The sequence below is a fragment of the Myotis yumanensis genome, unplaced genomic scaffold (genome assembly GCF_028538775.1).
Source record: "Myotis yumanensis isolate MYYU_CA2020_CCGP unplaced genomic scaffold, mMyoYum1.0.hap1 SCAF_12, whole genome shotgun sequence".
NCBI lineage: Eukaryota > Metazoa > Chordata > Mammalia > Chiroptera > Vespertilionidae > Myotis > Myotis yumanensis.
Window position 1 is genome coordinate 44,834,368 of NW_027223763.1, and position 22,480 is coordinate 44,856,847.

General features: G+C 42.0%; 1 protein-coding gene across 3 annotated transcripts in view; it reads left to right on the forward strand.

Moving 5' to 3' along the window:
• The window catches only part of DMRT1 (doublesex and mab-3 related transcription factor 1), a 94,653-nt gene that overhangs the window by 40,077 nt on the left and 32,096 nt on the right, over window positions 1–22,480 (forward strand). For all 3 annotated transcript variants that reach the window (XM_070430157.1, XM_070430159.1, XM_070430158.1), the window contains one exon: window positions 15,438–15,585. In XM_070430157.1, the coding sequence (XP_070286258.1) occupies window positions 15,438–15,585 (148 nt within the window). The remainder of the gene's footprint in view (window positions 1–15,437; window positions 15,586–22,480) is intronic.

Genomic DNA, 22,480 nt, shown 5'->3' on the forward strand with positions numbered 1-22,480 from the left:
GCCTTTCAAAGTGCCATTTGGATTTTATGATTTGAGGCAGGTTCTAGGTTGATTTCTACTAAAGACTCTCCACTCTGAAAGGAGAAAGACTTCTCTTGCAGTTACAAAAACAAAACAGTTTATCCTGCAGATTCCCCAGAAGAGTTTCCCGGTTTTCTGGCTGCTTCCAGGCTTTAAGGATAAAGTATGGAGTGTCTCAACCTGCTGGCTTAAGAGAAAAAGGATGAGAAAGAAAAATCTTAGGTGTTTTCTTAAAGAAAGACAGCTCATGGTCAGCTTTACAGAAGAGTCAGAAATCTCCTAAATTAATTTACCCTCTACTTTGGCAAAGTCTTTCAGTCATATGATGCCTGACACACTGATGTTTATTCTTACTCCACCTGGAAAACCTGGGAAGAGTATGGCAGGGGTCTTGGGCTTCCTTGGGGATCCCTTACAAAGGTGCTGTCTTAGGGATAGCTAGAAGATGGGGCTCTCTTGCATGGCAGTGTTGCCTGGACTTGGAGGACGGTCTCAGCCACTGTGTGAGGCAAGATTCCCCTGAGGACAAGTCCTTGTACCCTTGCTAGAACAGTCTGCTGGGTCAGAATCCCAAGGCTCTTTCTTGTTTGTGCCTGCACACGGAAAGCCGCTTTAATCGCTTTAGGTCTGTCTCCAGCCTGTGGAGATTTGTGGCCCAATCATAGATTCGTGTCCTGTTGGGAAACAGGAATAACATTTGTGACACTGGTACAAACTCACGATGAATAGCTGGTTCCCCCGACCGGCGGCTCAATTTCACTTCTACATTTAATTGCCTGCAAAAGCTGTTTATTGCCTTATGCACTCCTCCACGGCAACATTATTTCTTAAATAAACATGTGGTACCAGGTTGACAAGGGAGAGGTGCATATCAAGTGAGTAGAAATAAATATGGGAGGACTCAGAGCTGTACCTGAACATACTTTCCACCCCTGTGGCAGGCACCTTCTTGATTGCTTTCCAGAAGCTTGTGCCACATTCAGACCACAGTCAGGGTGTGGTCAAATGGCCACACAGGGGATGTCCTTCCTTTCGTGGTTACTTTGGGCCCCGTCTGAAATGTCTCATGATATGCTTGTCCCTTTATGATCAGGCACCTCACTGGAATGCATTCACTCATTAAATAAACATGCATGGAGGTCCTACTGTGTGCTAGGGAATCTACCGCTGAACCAAGCAGATAAACACGAAAAGCTGGTCTTGGGGGAAGGCTGCTATTATTACCTGGGAAACAAGAAGGGGAGTTGGGGACAGTTTAAAGTAGCCTGGGTTTGAAACTGAGATAGAGGCAGGAAGGAAATTCTATTCTGGCACCTGTAGCTTGGAACACAGAGGAAGGTGCCCCCTTGTGAGCATTCCTGGGATGGCCTTCCAGCCCCTGGTGTTCTTGATTCTATAACCAGCAGCCTGATGGGCCCCTGTATTCACACTGCCTCCTCTTTTCTTAGCTTGGCTCAGCATCAGAACATCCTGTTAGCTAAAAGAAGGTTGAGAAGAAGTGAGTTCTTGAGCATGTGCTTGTGGTAATGGTCATAACCCCTTCACTTCTGTGTCCTGGGAGCTTCACAGGAGGGTCCAGCAGTGAGGGGGGGCGGGGGCGGGGAGCAGGACATGAATCCGAAGTTTAAACTGGACTCCCATTCCCAGGGAGACATTTATAGTTAACAGTAATTAGTTTAAAATATTCCCACATTTTTAAAAATGTTATGTCAGGAAGAAGGTAGCATGCAAAATCCACTTCAAATTTTTTATGTTTTTATTGATTTTGAGAGAGAGAGGAAGGGAGAGGGATAGAGAGCTAAAAACATCAATGAGAGAGAAATATCATCAATGGGCTGCCTCCTACATGCCCCCTACTGGGGATCGAGCTGGGAACTTAGGCATGTGCCCTAACGGAATTGAAAACCAGTGACCTCTTGGTTCATGGGTCGATGCTCACTCAGCCACTGAACTACACCAGCTGGGCTCCATTTCAGTTTCTCAGGTGAAGTAGGCCACCAGGCTGCACCATTGGGCCCCAGGATAAGGTGCATCCGATCACTTCAGACTTCCTAGTAATTCTGCGCTGAGAAAGTTGAGTGACCTGCCTGAGGAACACAGCTGTTAGTGGAAGGCCAGGCCTAAACCTGGGCCTTCCTACCCTTGGGAAAGTGTTCTTTCTACAAGAAGTCTTGTGATCCACTGGGCTACCCACCCACTTCCATTGCTCATGTCTTTGACAGGTTAAACTAACCCTGGCTTCCCTTTTTATTGGTCACTCTCTATTGCTAGATAAGCCTGACTATTTTTTGCCTCTGGAAAGAAAAATTGACGAAGTTTGCAAGCAGACACAAGAAGGGTTTATTAGAACATAAACAGTTTAAAACATTTAAAGCAATTTCTTTCCTCAGGAAAGGGTAATTAAAGTAGTTATAGTATTTGACTTGGCCTATTGGGACTAACAACCATAATTTGTTTCCTTAAAGGGGAATTATAGAGATACTAGAGGCCCAGTGCATGAAATTCGTGCACTTGGTTGGGGGGCCCTCAACCCGGCCTGTGCCCTCTCGCAGTCCAGGAGCCCTCGGGGGATGTCCAACTGACAGCTTAGCGGGCCTAAGCCAGCAGTCGGACATCCTTAGTGTTGCCATGGAGGTGGGAGAGGCTCCTGCCACCACTGCTGCGCTTGCCAGCCATGAGCCCGGCTTCTGGCTGAACGGCACTCCCCCTGTGGGAGCGCACTGACCACCAGGGGGCAGCTCCTGCATTGAGCATCTTCCCTCTGGTGGTCAGTGCATGTCATAGTGACCGGTCCTTCTGCTGTTCAGTCGATTTGCATATTAGCCTTTTATTATATAGGATAAATTTCTGTTGATGACTGAAAGAGTTACAAGTTCTGTTTCTATGATGTGGTGTATTTATTTTATATCTGGTCACTTTTGTGAATGGTTGTAATTCTAATAATGTTATAATTGCTTATTTAGGTGTTTCTAGGTAGTCATTTTACAGAAAACTATTGATCATTTTTCTTCCTCCTAAAAATATCTCCAGTTCTGATTTATATTCTTAGTGTGTTATTCAGGTTAGATACCAGTAGTGTATGCTGGTTCCTTCTTTTACTGGGAATGTGTCTAGCAGTTCACTGTGATGTATGCAAAATGTTACAAAGAAATGAGGAAAATAGGATAAGTGGATTTTTCCTAAAGCTAAATTATTCAGTTCAAAAACTTGTTTTTATTGTGACCATACCCTTCCAACATTTAAAAAAATAAAATGATCCTGTTAATTATATATTACATCGCAGCAGCACTTACTTGGTGATATAAAAAGTTGGCAAAGCTCTGGCCAGGTGACTCGGCTGGAACATCATCCCATATACCAAAAGGTTGTGGGTTTGATTCACAGTCAGGGCACATACCTAGGTTGTGGTTCAATCCCTGGTCAGGGCCTGTGCAGGAGACAACCAATTAATGTTTCTCTCTCACATCTGCGTTTCTCCCTCTCTCCCTCTATTTTCAAAAGCAATAATTAAAAGAAAACATAGCCTTGGGTGAAGATTTAAAAAGAAAGTTTGTAAAACTACTTCTGTATCCTCACTCCATCTTCTTTTTTGTTTTTTTACACATTTTACCTGTTTGAAGTCCAGAGAAAGCCTAGAAACCACTGCATCAGTCACCATGTCACCATGACAACAGCAAAGTTCTTCAGGATTTTCAGTATGCTTTTTTAAGAAATTGTCTCAACTTAATCTCAGTTTAATTCCTTACAGGCAGAGTGCTTTGATCTTTTCTTCCTTTTTTATGGCAGCTCTTTGATTACCCTCATGCCAGCTCAGAATTTTGTGGGAATCCTTCATGTGCACCCTAAGTAGGTCCTGCCTTCTAGCGCAGTGAGGACGCAGGGCTTGCCAAGTCCAAAGGCCAGTCTTGGAGAATGTTCTGTTTAGAGAAATGTGAAGAGTCCCAGTTGGCCACAGGAAGTTAAGTCAGTGCGGTGAAGGTGTCAGGCTTCCCCATATGGGCTCCCATTGCTTTTACTGTGAACTGTCCCTTAAATGGCCCGTCACGTCTTAGCCAAGTCTATCATTTTCTCTTAAAATATAACTCATTAGATTCTTCTTTTTTAAGGAGAGATGATACACGCAGTTCTCTCGGACCTTTCCAGCATATTATGAATCCTGCAGGGAGAAGGGCTTCTGTTGGCCAGTGGGCAGTGAGGGCAGCAGTGATTCTCTGGCCGTAGTGTGAAACCTTCCCGAGCTTTGCAGCCCAATGAATGCAAAACTGACTTTCTAATCTTCCCCCATCCTCCTATATAATAAAAGCCTAATGTGCTAAGTGTCTGGTCATCGGGTCGTCCATTCACCCAATAAAAGCATAATATGCTAATGATATGCTAAGGCTGCTCAACCTCTTGCTATGACATGCAATGATCACCAGGGGGCAGACAGTCGACTGGTTGACCAGTTGCTATGACATGCACTGACCACCAGGGGGCAGACACTCCAACTGGTAGGTTAGCTTGCTGCTGGGGTCCGGCTGATCAGACAGAGCGAGATGGGCCAGACATGCCCTGGAGCCCTCCCATGGTCCCTTCCCAGATGGCCAACCTCCTGCGTCCTTCCCCGGCCCAATCATGCACTGGTGGGGTCCCTTAGCCTGGCCTGTGCCCTCTCGCAATCCGGGACCCCTCGGGTGATGTCGGAGAGCTGGTTTCAGCCCGATCCCGCAGGCCAAGGAACCCCACTGGTGCACGAAATCATACACCAGACCTCTAGTGTACACATATGTTCACAAAGGAATTGTTATTTAGTCTTGTTCTACATGATCATGACAGCCATCCTCTGATTTTTATTACAGTTTCCTGAAGGAATTGCTGTTTTGTTTCATAGGAAGTTTAATCACTTCATGCTTTCGATCCTGTCTTGAGGGCAGTGTGTAAGAATGGTGCTGTGATGATGATGTTCACGGTGGCTCTTGCTCTGGAACCAAAGCTGAGGGAGCTTGTGGGCATTTTAGAAACTGAACTCAGATGGTGAGAGGTGGGTGAGGAATGTTCTTTACAGCAGTGCACAGTAGGGTCATTAAATATATATATATATATTGATTTCAGAAAGGAAGGGAGAGGGAGAGAGATAGAAACATCAATTTCAGAGAATCATTGCTGGCTGCCTCCTGCACACCCCTTACTGAGGTTCAAGCCTGCAACCCCGGCATGTGCCCTGATTGGAAATCAGATCGTGACTTCCTGGTTCTTAGGTTGGCACTCAACCACTGAGCCACGCCTGCTGGGCCACAGTAGGGTCATTTTTGCAGAGTATTTGGTTAAAAACCTGTGGATTATAAGAGAGTAGAACTGATCTTGCATAATTATAACCTGCTGGATTTTGCTTCCAGTAAACCCAGATTCTTAGGAACTTGGGGGCACTCCAGTAAAACCTGGGCTGTCCTACAGGTTAATTCCTATTCTTAGAGGAGTTCAGTTTGATCTGGACTGAATTGAAAACCTTCGAAAGTGCTGATGTTCTCCAGGGACTGCTCCACAATCCAGTTGGAGGCAAAAAGAAATACATTATCAGTTTGTTGTGAGATTTATATTTTGTTACACAACCTGACTTGACACAGCAGCATCAGGTTGGTAAATTATACAATCATTTGGGGATTCTGTAATCTTCTTGAAAATTAGATATCATGGTTTTGAAAACTTTCAGATTCAATGTGCTTGGGCCGGTGCCAAAATCTTATCTAGTTATGTTTTCTATTTTACTTTTCCCCCTGTTATATAAATGTGAATATGATATAAAATCAGTTGCTTATCAGAATGTTTCAGTATGTGGATGAGTGATTATCAAATTTCTTGAGAGTCCATATTTCTGTGGCCTTTTAAGTGTCCTTCATTTGTTGAATAAAGGCCAGAATCAAGGCAATGCTTAATAAAAGTTCATTTGCTCTATTTTTTTTTTACTATGTTAGGAATACCATAGAAAAAGAAAAAGAACAGAGTTACAAAACTTTTCCACCATATTACAGAGCATGTATAAAAAGCTCCTGCATAGATTCATTGATCACTTATCAAGCGCCAGCTCCTGGCCTGTCTCTGAGCTAGACTGTCCCGACCCTCAAGTACCCATAGTGGGGTAGATGGGAAAGAATCTAAAGACACTGGAGTTCTGTGTCACTGTGTGATCCGAGCCTGCAGGCTTGTGGAGAAGGCTGTGATGCCTGTGGGAAGCTGGGCCCTGTGCAGTGGTGTCCAATGGGTGGGGTGAGCACGGAGTAGTTTATTACTGTTGTGATTTACAGTTGTCACTATGTGTAATTAAAAGCAGGTTGACTTTAGTGAGCTTTATTATCCAAAAACGTTCTTTACAGAGAGCCCCCCCCCCCTTATTGCCTGCACTCAGGACATGTTGCTCTCAGTGCCCCTCCTTGGTATCCCCCAACCCTGTAAGCTTTACCCTGGAGACGCATAACCTCCTGAGGGGGGTTCCTAAAAAGATTGAGAAACGGGAAAAAGGATGATGTCCTCATTTTATTTCTCAAACCATTTTTATCACATTACCTCTCACATACATTATTTTTGGCAATTCCTAGTTCTTACCAGCCAATAGTGGGAGGAGGAAGGCACACGTATTAATTCCATGTCTCGCCGAAACCGGTTTGGCTCAGTGGATAGAGCGTCGGCCTGCGGACTGAAAGGTCCCAGGTTCGATTCCGGTCAAGGGCATGTACCTGGGTTGTGGGCACATCCCCAATGGGAGATGTGCAGGAGGCAGCTGGTCGATGTTTCTCTCTCATCGATGTTTCTAACTATCTCTCTCCCTTCCTCTCTGTAAAAAATCAATAAAATATATTTAAAAAAAAAAAATTCCATGTCTCAAGTACATGTAGAAAACCGAGAACGCGAAGGGATGTTCTCCCTTCCCATCTCTGTGTTTGAGAGTGACAGTGTAGGACCTTGAGTTGGTTTTTCAACTTTTTAAAATTATTGAAAAGTAGAACATTTTCAGAGACTGAATTTTTCTTTCAAATATTAAATAAAATGTTTAGGCCCTTAAAATGTTTCAAGTACACAATGGGCAGGTGTTTCTGTCTCTGTGTTACTAGAGCCCTGTCGTACCTATGAAAGGGTTCGGAGTTACTTCGTTGCAAACCCAAAAGAGTGGTCCTGGAGGGTGAGCAACACCCTCCTCCACGATGCTCCCACAGTGGGAGGCCCCTGAGGGGGGCGAGAGGGGAAGGTGTACCAGGACAGTTGTTGAACAGCCTTCTGATGCTGGTCACTTCATATATAACATTGTACTGAACCATTAACCACATCCCTGTCAGAGATGCTTACCCCTTTTGTGGCTGCGGAGCCTGACGCTCAGGGAGAGGAAGTAACTATGGACACAGCTGGAAGTGGGGGAGCTGGAGTCGGAACCTGGTTTGCCTAACTAGAGGCACATTCATTCCCATTATATCTCTGTCTTCTAAAAACATTTCTTGTTATCTTCGTATGAAGCCTTGAGAGGTATTTTCTTACATCTTATGATATCTCTTATAACATTTTGTAAGATGACACCTGCCATATAATGTTTCAGAGGCTTGACATCGTAGAGGGAATGGAGTCCTATGTCTTGATAGTATTAATCAAATTTAAATTACTAAGCATAAGGCTCTTAAGCATGGTTCTCTGCCTACACACACACACACACACACACACACACACACACACACACACACACTTCTGTGTAATTTAGGAAACATTTTTTGTCTTTCTTGTGTCATTTTGGTTACTTAAAATGGATTCTCTCCATCATGGTTTTGGAGTGGGAAGGGCCTTCCCATGCCACTAGCCCACTGCAAGTTGGGATGCCCATCAGTGATCACCAGCTTGCATTTGGATTTTTAATGGCAGTTGAGGTAAAATACCGTGAGTGTGTACGTGTGCTCACACTTAGAGGGTGGCCCCAGACGCTCTCACCTTGCCCTCCAGGCAGTCTATCATGTTCAGCACTCATAAGATACCCTTCACCTTGCTGATTTATGCTAAAAGTATCCTAATGTTTCTGACAGATCATGTGTGACGTGAATATAATCCATATTTCTTAGAGCAGCTAATCCAAGTGGCTTATTTCCCGATACTGCTGATGGAGCTATATCTCTTGGTGTCGCAGCCATTGAGATTCTGGTGGTAACATATTGTTTGTGGGTCACTAGTTTTGTCTAAAACAGTAGGTTGGAACAGAGTAGCAAAGGTTAATTAAGTTTGTCCATCAAAAGGGGAACAGATATGCAATTCTCTGTTACTGCCAGTTCTAAAATCAAAGTTCCTGAATGTGTGATTATAGGCATCTTCTCTTCTCATTTTCAGACCCCCCCCACCCCCAAAAATTCTTGTTTTAAAATATGAGGAATTGTTAAAAGCCGAAGGCAGTGATTAGGTCTTTATAACAAGCGGATATCTGAATTAAAAATGGGACAAGTGGCTTGGTTTAGTAGAGAGAAGCTTCTGGGGTCCAATTGCTTTGAATTCTGCCTTCTCTCTGCAGAACCAAGTTATTTTGTCTCTGAGCAGTTTATTTCCATGTCAATGATGATTACATTATGATGACTCCATGAGATGACAAGTCTCTAGAGTATCTCTCAATAAATGCTCATTTTTTCCCTCTAAAATTCCATTAGTCCCATAATCAATAAACCAATATTTTCTCAGCGAAGTTATGTTAAGAATGTCACTGTTACAAGCCCCCTCCGCCTATCTTAAGAGATGTTCTATGATGCTTTCAGAAATTTGACATATTACAGAGACTGGAGAGTCCTATGTCCTGATAATTATTAACCAAATATTAAAAATACAATCTTTGGCATTTCCTTGCCCACCAGCTCATTGTAAAAATACAATATTTGCATTTCTGCCTGGCTCTGTATATGACTTTAGTTAGTTTTGTGCCTTAGATTTGTGAATGAAACAAATATAAGTTTCTGACCCAGGAGCTGGCAAATCTTGCATAGATTTGTGATATGAGGAAGGTGCTGGGCTAGTGCCAGCCAGAGACTGTCTCTAAACGGACTGCCCTCATTTCTTTTGTGAGCGCATCAAAACCTTCCAGGTTCCAGAAAAACTATCCTTTTTTTAAACCATCTTTAATATTTGGCTTTTTTTTTTTTTTTTTTTTTTTTTACTATGAACCTATTTTTAAAGGTCCTTGCTTCCACTGACCTGACTTATATATCTCAGTGTCTTTCAAACATTTTAAACTGAAACCCACAGTAAAAAGTGTTTTCTATTGCGATCCAGTATATACTTATACATACATATAAGGACAAAATGAAGTTTCATAAAACAGCTCTTCCACATATTATGATGGATTTTTATATTTATGTTCTATTTTGTTTTTATTTTATTGCTATACTGTTTGTTTTTTAATTCTGATTACAACCCAGTGAATTATTTTGGGCCCCCCTAAATGGTCACAATGCTGCATTTTGGACAATTCCATCTGCAGGAGTAAACTTTATTCTGTCAGTACAACTAACCCAGATGGTGAAAACCACCAACTGAGTGATACAAGTTAAAAAAACTAATTTGGGTTTTTTAAAATGTGGAACTAGAACAAGCAGAATGGACCACTAATACATACAAGTGTAATCCTAATAGCATATGGGGGTTCCATTCCTTAGAGTTTATACGAGATGGTCTGAGTCCCTATTCCATGCTCGGTCCAAGACTTCTGGGAATTGGGGAGGGGGATTGCTTTCTATTTTAACAGTCAGTGCTGGTTCTGTATTTCTAAATGCCTTCCTTATTTTTTCATGGTGTATCTTATGGGGTTTATTTTGTTTTGTTTTGATGTTTTTAAAATCTATTCTGGTATTAACGCAAGCCTGTAGCTGAGCTCCTTTCCTTCCATTCTTTTTGAAAAGCCTACCCATACAAGTGTTGTTTATTTTGGCACAGTGTCACAGATGTTCTGAAGCTTTGGGAAGCATGGGGTTTACAACTGAGAGCGTCTTAGATGTTTAATTTCTCAAATGATTGTCCTCTCTGCCATACTGAATGAGCATCCTATTTCTCCCGTCATCGCTCTCCTTTCTCCCCTCCGGCCTCCTTCCTGAGGAGGAAGAGCCCTTCCATTTCTGAACAAACAGCTCTTAGTTCTCCAGCCTCTAAGTGCTGACCCTCAAACCCAGCACCTTCTTCTTTTGCTCATGGAAGGCATCCGCCCAGGCTTTGCAAGAATCCCTTCCAGGGGCCAGAATCCTCACAAGACCAGTCTCCCTGTCTCCTTTTGTCCTCCTCACTCTAGGGAGGGAAGTAGAGGGCATTTCATAATATGAACACCTAAGAGAACTTGCATAGGTTAGGTGTGTGGACTAGGACAGCTCTCAGAGGGTGGTTAGGCAAGTGGGGGAACAGGCATCCCTTTAAGAGGGTTTGAAAAGAAGCTTCTATTAAAACATTAAAACTAAAGAATTCCTTTAATGAGGACAAAAGTGATCCCCAGCCTTTATTCTTAGCAGGAGACGTAGGATTCCACAGCATGTGACAAGCCCTCTTTTTTTTAAAAAAAAAAAATATAAAAAGGTTTTTGTTCATAAAACCAAAGGTTCATCCCAGATGTGGCTTTTGCAATTTAAAAGACTGTAAGCCACATGCCAGTGCCCAGGGAGTCTTTACACTATTTGTTTAAATATCAGAGTTTGGGATTAGCAGCTTTATCCATATATTCACTCTTCTCCACCGAGTCTCATTCTGTGCTGCTGCGCCGCGCTTTCTGAAACAACCAGGCAGCAAGTTGGTTTTCATGATCTCTTCCAGCCGTTACCTGGCCGAGTGCTCAGTTTTGTGTAAGACCAGACTCTTCCTACCTGAAGTGTTAACAGATAACTAATGAGTAGTACTTAGGAATTTTTTTAAAAAGGAAGTGAGGTCTAACATTTTTATGTTTTGTTGGGATTTTATTGTTACTATAAAAAAGGGTGAGTAAAGTATATGAAAGGAAACCAATGGTTCAGATTTCTTATGCTGTATGTTCTCAACAGTTTAATAAAATAAAATCCAAAGCTCCTAGGTTTTCCTTCAGGGTTCATACTAACACTGCGCATGTTCCCACCAGCCCAGCTCCCCGTCATAGGTCATATTTTGGTTCAGAGACTTGGGATGGGTAATAAGAATGTAAAACATGCCTCTTGTTTGCCAGTTACCACATGTTAATAATAATAGTAGTCATAAATCACTGGGATCCTGGGGTTTGGGGTTTACTTTGTTTAATTTAAAGGAATAAAAAAATCCAGAGAAGAACAAGGCAGCATTACATAATGGAAAAAATTATATCCTTCAGCAGAAATGAACAATTCCTTTAATTTATGAGCACCTCTAGCCCTCAGTAGAACTTTGCTTCTTAGTGGAGATGAAGGGCTGAGCACAAGGAGATAGTAGCGTTAGGTTAGTTTACAGCAGGTTTTTCAATCTTGGCACTTACTGAGATGTGGGGCTGGATAATTATTTGTTGTGGGGACGGTCCTGTGCATCGTAGGATGGTTAGCAGCATCTTTAGTATCTACTCACTACATGCCAGTAGCACCTCCACACCTCCAGCCAGTTGTGATAATCAGTGGTGTCCCCTGACTTTGCTAAATGTCCTCTGGGGGACAAACTGCCCTTCGTTGAGTACTTCTCACTTAAAGTGAAACAACAGATTTCAAAGGTTTCCTTATTTACCCATTTTGTCTAATTCAAAAGTAGCAGGGCTGTAACTGTTTTTTAAGTTAGGAACAAGAAGTGATTTAGAGTTTTAAGTTACATTTGGCCACACCTTTTTCTGGCTTTCTGGGTGAACCTCAATTCAGTTTCAACTCCATGTTTCAGAGGTTTACACATGCACTTAGAAATACATGGAACCATACTTCTTTCTTATGTCCAAGTTGTCACATGGATGGTTATTTGTAGATTATTCTTCCAGTTGTAAGCAGCTGAAGTGATTAATGGTCTCTGTAAGTTCACGTTTTGATAACCGCAGATGGAGTCTGACCCTTTGTATCTTTTCCTTTTTTTTTTTTTGATAGAAGTTTTTATAGCTCAGTGATCTTGGGGATTCATTGGGAAAGTCAAATGTTTGAGTTCAAATAACTCAGTTCCTATTTCCAAATGATTCTTGTTATCTGATGCTTTCTAAAAACAGAAATGGAATTAAGGGGGAAAATAAACACACATGGATTTGATATTGTTTTTATTTTCCAATAAGCTTTCATTAAACGGGAAAGAAAAAAACCCTTCAGTTTATCTGAATCTCTTTTCAAATAATACACACATTGGTCTTGGCAGCAGTTGTCCAGCCTGTTTGTAGAGTGAACCTTTTGCGTTTTTAGTTGATACTGGGGATGCTGGGGTCTCATACTTATTGGGGTGTGGGAAATATGTAGGTAAGTCTAGTTATAGATAACTCTAACTGGTTCTCAGTCTTGGTTTCAATTAGAATTATCTGAGGAGCTTTGAAATAACGCAGGGCCCAGGCCAAATCCCAGACCAGTGAAATCAGGCCTCAGACCAGGTTCCCTCTTCCCTTAATCTAGTGGGAGCCAAGGCTGAGAACCAGGGAACATTTCAGTAAGTAAAGTTTTATTGTAACACAGCCACACCCATTCATTTACTGATTGTCTAGAGACCCTGTGGCTTACAAAACCTAAACTATTTACTGTTTGGCCGTTTACCAAAAAAGTTTGCTGACCCCTGTTCTCAACTCACGGTGAACATTTTCCAAATATTTTGAAAAGAGGTTTTATACAAAATTCATAGTAAAAGGGAAAAATCCAGGATTTTGCTGAGCCTGTAGGCTCCAATCCTGTCAATTTTCTTGCACCCGGGGAAAATTTAAAAACATTTTCCTTGAAGAACTGACTTGCAGGTTTTGCCCCAGCGGAGGAAGATGTAACCAACTCGGCACCCTGATGGGGGCGCCATTATTTATGTCAGGACACTTTACTTAATGGTTGGCGCTTGTTCTAATAAATGTTCATCACTTAGACTGTGCTGACTTGAGTGCAGGCTGTAGAGGTAGGAACGTTTCTCTCACGCAGAGTGTGTTTGAGCTTGTTATTACGGCTGTAGCCATTCTAGGTGGTTGTGAACCCTGAAAAAAATATCTTAGTTCTGGGGAATCTCATGTATAAAAAGAAAACTAATGGAAAACTTAAAATAGCATCATTTCTGCCTTTTCTTAGTTTAGGTGGAAAGTTGTAAACAGTTGGTCAAAAGAATTTTTTAGGAAGTTCTCCTTTGGTCATAGGCCTCTAACGGTGTTCAGTGTGAGAGAAAGAATCATTTACTCTAGTCCCTTGACACCAGAGTGAGGTTTTACCTTTTTTTGGTTTTCTTTTTTACTTTAAAAAATATTTTTATTGAGAGAAGGGGAGGGAGAGAGAGAACCATCAATATGAGGGTGAAACATTGATTGCTGCCTTCTACAAACCCCCTGCAGGGGATCAAGCCTGAAACGCAGGCATGTGTCCTGACCAGGAATGGAACTGGCAATCTTTTGGTGCACAGGATGATGCGCCACCAACTGAGCCACACCAGCCAGGGCCAGACCGAGGTTTTGAGCCAGCAGAATCAGTCTCTCCTGGGAGTGAGTCAGACTCTGAGGCTCTACCCAGACTTACTGAATCAGCGTCTACTTTTTAACAGGATCCCAGGCTGTTCTCATACACATTCAGAGAGCACCAGGAGGAAGTACTGGTCTAACGGATAACTGGGTCAGGGCAGTAAGCACTGCTGATAGTCACTTCCCTCTTATATGATTTCACAGTTCCTGGTGGCTCTCCTGACTTGGGCCCACTCACTAAAGGCAGCCAGTTCTCCCCTTTGGCTATTTCCAAGCATTGCTGCATGCCCTCTTATTTAGTAAAAATTTATATAATGATAGAAAATGAAAATTGGATGATTGAGCTGGAAGAGATACCATTTTATGTGCTTCAGAAAAAACTAGAAAGGATACAAGGAACTTGGCCAGATAAACTTCACTTGAAAGGGAATAATGAAGTGGAATAGAGTCTTCTTTGCTTTTGCAAGAAATAATCTACACATCAAGCATACATTTGTGCTGGGGGAACAATTGGGAGGGGCAAAAACGAACTCTTCAAGCTTCTCAAATTAGCACACAGAAATCAAGGACTTAGGCCTTTCCACCAAGCACTGCCCTAATATTCAAAGTTTACTTTGGCCTATATTACTTGAGGAATTGTCCAAAATTTGGATGTTCATAGAAGATCTTGAGGAAGCCTAGGACCTAATTTTATCCTGCCAGGCTTTGCCATGTTAGTACTATTTTTTCTAAATCAAATAAGTAGCTCTAGAGATTGAATTGAAAAACATGATTTCAAAATTATTCCTTAATTGTTGAACAAAGTTGGTTTATCCAGAGCATTCCTTAGATTGACTTTAAAAAAAAAAAAATTAATACATCTGAATTTAGTGTTTTTGAAACTGTATAAATAATTGAAGTCTAGATGTTCTTGCTGTGAAGATAGGGTCATGCATTTAATGTTTAGTGTCTGTACCAGGGTGGGTGCAGGAAACAGAATAATTCTAGGTGTTCACAGAGTGGCCAGGAAGAACCAGGAAAGTGGAAGTGAGGTGCCCTTCTGAGCCTGCAGGTCCCGTTTCCTTAGCTTTGAATGAGAGGCCAAGAAGCTGTGTGAACTGCTCCTTATATAAAAGCTGCCCCTTGGTCCCAAAGGCAAGGTCTGATGGCCAGAAAGAAGGCACAAATGCCGAGTGCCAGCTGCTCACTGCTGCTGGAGGGACAGCACGTGCTCCCTCTGCCTTCCCTTCTGTCTTCCAAATCTCATTCCATGTCTTGTTAGCAGAATCCAAATCACCTCCAGAACCCTGGTGACAGGAGAGTCTGGGAAACATATCGCACTTTTGTTCCTTGTTGCAAGGAAAAGCATAGAAGGGGGTGGGAATGGATGCCGAGTGATGATATTCGGCATAGCATCATGCTAATGACAATAGCTTACCTTCACCCTATTTTCATGTTTTTAAAAAATATTCTCTATATGCACTGTATGTTCACTAAGATGAGATGCCAGTTTTACACGTGAAGAAATATGAGAAGGTTAAATGACTGGCTGCTGGTCAAACAAGGTAGTCCTTGTCACAGTAGTGCCACACTCTCCTGTTTTTCCTGCCCGATTCTCTTTACTACTTGTTAATTGGGCATCATAGGATGAGAAGGAATTTTAGGGGTGCTTTAGCGGGAACCCCAAGATAGAAAAGGCACCTCAGAATGCACAGTTCTAGTATTTTCAGGGTTAGTGTACTGAATGGTATATTCATGGTTGAGGATACTACCAACTTAATAGGGTATGGCCTTCACTTAAAGAATTAGGCAATTTTTGAAATGACTATACAATGCAACTTTGGTCTTAATACATTCCTTCTTTTTTCTTAAGCCGATGAAAACCTCAGAGAACCGCCACGCTGTGGGTTCCCAGTACAGGATGCATTCGTACTACCCAGCTCCCTCCTACCTGGGCCAGAGCGTGTCCCAGATCTTCACTTTTGAGGATGGCCCTCCCTACCCGGAAACCAAAGCGAGCGGTAGGTGTCTGGTTACCCAGACTGGATTCTGGGTGGAGAGAGGATGAGTGTCCAGCACGGGGTCTCTGGCTCTCCAAGGGTTCACCAGTTAAGAGCTATTGGGAAGTGTATTGCTGTGTAAGTCTTATATAAGTATCCTTTAAGGTGTTTTGTTATGGAATCATTTTGTTTTGCCTAGATTCTTAATATTACCTTTCTCTTTTTTGTATACCCAGAGAGACAGGAATAAGATAAAAGACTCCTCAGAAGCTAAAAATGTGTTTTCTGAGGGATCAGTATGAAATACAGGGACACTTTAAACGTGGTTCCAAGTCCTGGTGTTTTTGGTAAAGTGAATTTCCATATATTGAATACTTGTTTTCCAAAATTTTTCCATTTTAAAATTGAAGGTATATTTATATTTGGGGGGAAAGAAATAAAATAACATAATAAAACATTTTTTAATACAAGCAGTCTCAGAGTTTATGCAGTAGCAATGTAAATAACTCTGATAAAATGGCTTTGAAGTGAAGAATGACTGCTTCATGTACCAGAGCACTTGGAAATACACAATTGCTCAATTTCAGTTTTAACCTTCTCCCCAGCGTTTACACTGTGGAGACAGACAGGTTTTTTTTCGGCTGTTGTGTTCCTAGGACCTGTTTTTAAGTTCTTTATATATAAGCATTATCTTTTGACCTGGGAAAGTGAGAAGCTTACACGGTCGAGGCAGTAGAAATCAGGGCAATGGTGAATGACTTGGTAATTTCAATAACTTGATTTTCTATAGAGAACTGGTTTATTTGTAAAGCAAGTACTTAGAGAATGAGAATCAGAACCATGCTTTGATTTCCAAATTTAGAACAATGAAGTCTAAAAAGGCTGGGCAAGTTACACTTTATTTATTGTACTAAAAATAAAGGATTCCATTAACGTGGATTATATAATATAGCTTAAGGGAACTGATAAGTGTGAACTGCAGAAACACTGAAGTACATATTGTTGATTGTATTTTGACTTTTATTAATAGTCATACTTCAGAGTGGACAAACATAACTATTATGAATATTTATGCTGTATAATATATGCTCATATGGTCTTCCTTTGATTATATATGTTTATCTGGATTATAAGCTCCTTAAGGATAGTGAACACAACTCATATCTTTTTATATGCTATGATGCCTTTTTAAAAATTTGTTACTTATTAGTTGAGTGATGAATGAATGAATAAATGAATCCAGTATTATTTTTAAGTAAGCTTGTTCTTTAAGGAAACATAATTCTGAAAGGTCCGAATCCTAATAGTCTGATGGAGTCCTTAAAAAAAGTTTATTCAGAAAATTACCAATGAAACCTACTTTAAGGGGGAAATTGCCTAACCGTCTTTCTCCAGGAATAATGGAATGCTTTTAGAAGCACTGGCATTCTTGAGACAAAGGTGTAAATTCAGAGGAAGGCAATAAGACAAAAAGATAAGAAGAATTTATTAGAGCAGAGAAGAATGAATTTGGAGAGGAGCAGTAAGCATTTGAATTTATGGCAGAAAAAGAAGAGACTCAGAAGGAAAGAGGTTACAGTCCAGGAAAGAAAAGATTGGCTGCTCCAGTGTTCACAGGGAAAGATTGGGTGAATAACACCTAGAATTTCCTCAAAACTTTTCTGGTGATATGTGCATCTGAAAGTGTGGTTTAACCTCCCAGTAACCCTCTAACTCACTAATAATTAATCAGGAGGGTCAAGCTTCAGACATGAGAGCATTAGCTAGGAAGAATTGCAGTGAAATCTCTGTTTTGGAATTGACGGACAACGAGAACATGAATTAATTGAAAATCCAAGACTCAGCTATTTTTAAAAGAAGTGTGGCTTTATGACTTCCATGTATGGTGTCATGGGCTCTACATCGTATGAGATTTTTATAGAGCTGGTGGGAAGGGAAGAGGAAAGAGAAACTTGTGTGTGGACATCCCAGGTGCCATCTCTTGGGGCACCGGTTCCTCGGTTTTATCAGTATTGACACAAGTGGGGAGCTCTTTGGGGGCAAATTAGGCCCTTAATGGGGCTGAGGCTAGTGGCAGCGTGCTGTGAGGGGATGGGGACATCAGTGTTTTTATTTGTGAGAGTGACAAAGGCTGACTGATAACCAGTTACATTTATCAATTCTGTCACGTTTGAGTTGAAGTCCTTTGGTTGGTTGGGTTAATAAGTTAACGGTTAGTAAATAGTAAATCAGTTATTCTAAGTGGGAACTTCTGAGTAATTTGAAAATCAGTATTTTCAAGAGGTTTAATGTTTTCTTTAAAGTCTTATTTAAGTATACGTTTTTGTCCATTAGGTCCATTTTTCTTCAGTTTCTTTAAAGACAACCATAACCTCTCTTTACCATCTAAAAAAACAAGTCCAAGTTCAATGTTTTCCTCTGGTTTTGCTAAAGATTGCCACATGAAAATAGACTGTAGGGAATGCCATGTTGCTACTGTTCATTGTTTTTCTTTGTGAAAAGGCAGAGAGCCATTCTCCTTTTCGTATCCTGAAAAGTGTTAGGAGGTAGATCAGAGAGATGGCGGGCCCAGACTTTGTAAACCATTGCAGGCACTTGGCTTCTGTTTCAGGTGAGCTGGGAGACCACTGGAGTATTCTAGCAAAGGGGTGACATGTCTGCTTTGTGGTTTTAAACTCTGGCTACTATTTAAGAATAGACTGTAGGGATTTGATGTGGAAGCAAAAAGACCAGTTACTAGTAAAAGGCTACAGTAGTAATTCTTACAAAAGATGACAGTGGCTCAGTCAGGGTGGGAATGTGGTATGATGACAAGTCGTTGAATTCTAGATGTATTTTGAAGATAGAACCAATAAGATTTGCAGATGGATTTGGGATGAGCCATAAAGGAAAGAGTGAAAGATGACTCCATAATTTTTAACCTGGCCAAGTAGAAAACTGGAGTTTCGATTTATTGAGGTAAAGAAGACTATGGAGAAAACATGTTTGTGGGAATTAGGAGTTTATTTGTTTACATATTTAGTTTGAGATGTTCATTAGTCATCCAAGTGGATTGTCATAGGAATTGAATGTATGAAGAGTGACATTGAGGGGAGATGTCACTGCTGGAAAAAAGAGCTGGAAAGTTCAGTGCATAGATGTTATTCAGTGCATATTGGAGGCAATAGGATGAGACTTGCCCGCCCCACCAAAGAAGTGAGTGTAGGTGAAGAAGAAAGGACCAGGGTTTGAGCCCTGGGGCCCTGTAGTGTTTAGAGCTCTGGTGGATGAGGAGGACCCACAAAGGAGAGAGTAAGATAGAGAGCCTAAGAGGTAGGAGGAAAACTAAGGGTGAATAGTGTCTTGGAAGCCAATTAAAGAAAGCACTTAAATGAAAAGAGTCACATAGTACTGATGGATCAAATGAGATGAGGACTAGAATTGACCATTGGCTGCCGCAAGGTAGAGATGTTTGGTGACCTGGACACCAGAGTGGACGAGTAGCCACTTTGGTGAAGAAGTGAGAACCGAAGCCTTACCACACTCGGGAGTACATGGGAGAGAAGCATGTGAGTACAGACAGTTCTGTGGGGGAGTTTTGCTCTAAGGAGGGTAGTGAAAGGGAGCACTAACCAGAGGAAAAGGTAAGTTCAAGGAAGGTACTTTTCTCTCTCTCTCTTTTATTTTTTCTAAAATTCTATTTGATGAGGACACACATATTTTTGTATTTTCTTTAAACTTCTTTTTCTTCCTCTATGAAAAGAACACCCTACAAGGCAAACTGTGGAAAAGGCTGAGAGCCAATGTGCACCTAACATGTCCTCTGTGTAAAACTCTGGCTCTTGACAAAGTCATCACCAGTCTAGAAATAGCAGGCACTTCACAGGGGCTGTAAGGAAAGACTTCACTCACTGCAGCACTTTAGTAAGAATTACCAGGGTGTGTTTTCTCACACATGCACGGGTCATAGTCTTCCAGCTTTGTGTTTCTCTAGGTGCCTAGCATCAGGCCATGTTCTCAGAGGGCTCCAGGGGTGGTTCCTGGTTTCTTGAATGAATAAGAAACTGACCTTTGGGTCATTTCTGCCAGTGCCTCACCAGTCCTCAAGTTAGGCATTTGGTAAAACAATCCAAATAGACCGGACATGGGGTTTAAACATACCCTGGATTTATATCATGTAGAATCTTCTCTTTGGAGAACTTGCATTTTAAAGACTTAATTCTTTTTTTTAAATATATATTTTATTGATTTTTCACAGAGAGGAAGGGAGAGGGATAGAGAGTTAGAAACATCGATGAGAGAGAAACATCGACCAGCTGCCACCTGCACACTCACTACTGGGTATGTGCCTGCAACCAAGGTACATGCCCTTGGCCAGAATCGAACCCAGGACCTTGAGTCTGCAGGCCGACGCTCAATCCACTGAGCCAAACTGGCTAGGGCTAGACTTAATTCTTTACATATACTTTATGATTAATAACAGCCATGCAAGAGAATAGCAAGGGACTTAATCACTTTTTATACTTAATAGAGATTGGGTGGAGTTGCAGGCTGGATGCTGTGCCATCCCTGAGCCTTGGTGCTGGTGTTTAGGAAGAAGAGCCAACATAGGAACCCAAGTTTTCCAAACCACTTTCTGGGCATTCTTTCTACTACTATATCCTATGATTTCCTCTTCCCTCCCCTTCCTTTCCCTTTTCTCACAGTTATGTAACTCTGACAATCTCTATAAGACAATGTCTGTGCACTTGATGGGGATAACTTTATCTGTCTGTCTGTCTATCTATCTATCTATACTAGAGTTCCGGTGCACAAAATTCGTGCACGGAGGGGGTGGAGGAGGTCTCTCAGCCCAGCCTGCACCCTCTCTCAATCTGGGACCCTTCAGGGGATGTCTGACTGTTAGGCCCAATGCATGGCAGTCAGACTGGCCGTCGGACATCCCTCTTGCAATCTGGGACCACTGGCTCCTAACCTCTTGCCTGCCTGCCTGCCTGCCTACTCACCCCTAACCACTCGCCTGCCTGCCTGATCACCCCTAACCGCCTCTGCTTCAGCCCCTGCTGCTGCAGCTTTGTCTGAAAGGACGTCTGGAAGGTCGTTCAGCTATCCAGTCTTATTAGCATATTACGCTTTTATTATTATAGATAAAAGCCTAAGTGACTGAATGACCAGTCGCTATGACATGCACTGACCACCAGGGGACAGATGCTTAATGCAGGAGCTTCCCCCTGGTGGTCAGTGTGCTCCCACAGCCAACCTCCCGCGGCCCCTCCCCCAGCCAACCTTTCACAGCCCTGATCGCCCCGATCGCCGGCCAAGCTGAGGGACCCCACTCATGCACGAATTCATGCACCAGGCCTCTAGTTCAATTCTTATAATAGTAGTAGTATCCCCATTTTGCAGATGAGGATACTAAGGCATAGAGCTGATGCCAATGAAGTAGGGAGGAGAAGGGTCCTCATATTCACGTGGCAGGTGGAGAACCAGCATGGTGATGACTTAGCTGGTTTGGAGTTCACTGGACAACAGTCATACAGTAGCACTTCTTGTGCTATAATGATAAAATTTCAGAACTTGCTCCCTCAGCATGTGCATCATGCAGAAATACCCCTATCTGGGGTTGTCTTTTTGTAGCATCTTGGTTTCCCAGCAAAAAAAAAAAAAAAAAAAATACCCCAACAAAAAGCAGCTTTAAAAAAAACACCAGCATATCGAGTGTAGTATTTACATTGCTATTCCCAAAGCTAAATATAAACTTTAAAACACCTTTTTTACTGAATTGATACAGCAAAGTTACTTTTAATTTTGTGGTTATATTTGAATATTCCTTTTATAACAGGAGGGAGTGAAGTTAATATTTAATAAAGGCAGACATTACAAAATTAAATGGCTTTAAAATTATAACTGTATAGAAATACAATTAACTGCTTTTGTAGTTCTTTTTATTTTTCCCTCGTGGACGTAAGCTATTATTTTAAAACTAGAGGCCCAGTGCACGAAATTTGTACACAGGGTCCCTAGCAGCTGCCAGCTGCTGGCCAGGACCTCCCTCCCTTCCCCCCACCCCTCCCACGGGCCCCGCCCCCTGGTCGAACTCCCGGTGGAGGGACAATTTGCATACCACACTTTTATTATATAGGATTAAGAGGAGTGTGAATAAAAGGCCTGCTGATCTTTCCCAGATAATTTTTGATAGAGGCAGTATTTTGCACTCTACTTAGTCTGTCAGTGGCTTATTTTTAGATTTCTTTTACATCTTTAACTTACGCTTTAACAATTCTAAATTCAGTACAGAGGACACATTTGCAGGGGTTTTCCTTCGGACTAAAGATTGTAGTCTACAGCACCATACAGAGAGCAGGAGCCCTGGAAAGTACACCTTTAGGAACTCATAAGTGTCCTGACATAACCAGGTTGAACCTAATGACCAGAAAACATCGCTTGCCTATCTTTTCGATGCCAGTTTTATCTTGATGGGATTCAGGTGTGACATGCCTGCCTGCTCAGTGCAACACAAGGAAACACTTGCAGTTGCAGGTGTAAGGTGCTGGCCTCTAGGGGTGGCACAGGGGCTAGCGCAGGGGGCCCAGTGTATTGTGAGCACATCACACATCAGCAGATTGGCCTGTTTCTGTTACTTACACAGTGACCATTTGTATTTTAAAATCCTGAAGTTGCAGCACCCATGTAGGCATTAGCTTGGATGCAGCAGTAGCCACTCTGGTTAGAGCATCCAGCATCATCACGTATTGGGTTTCTTCATTGCAATCTGGCTTGAATGCACTGGGCCTCAGTGATGTTTTTCGGGCATGGTGTGGAGTAACTCAGGAGTTTATTTCCCCTGCTCAGCTCCTCAAAGGCATGGCCAGGCCAAGTACAACTTGAATAACCTTCAGGAAAGCTGTGTTGTCCTTCTGTCTGCCGCTGTCTTTGA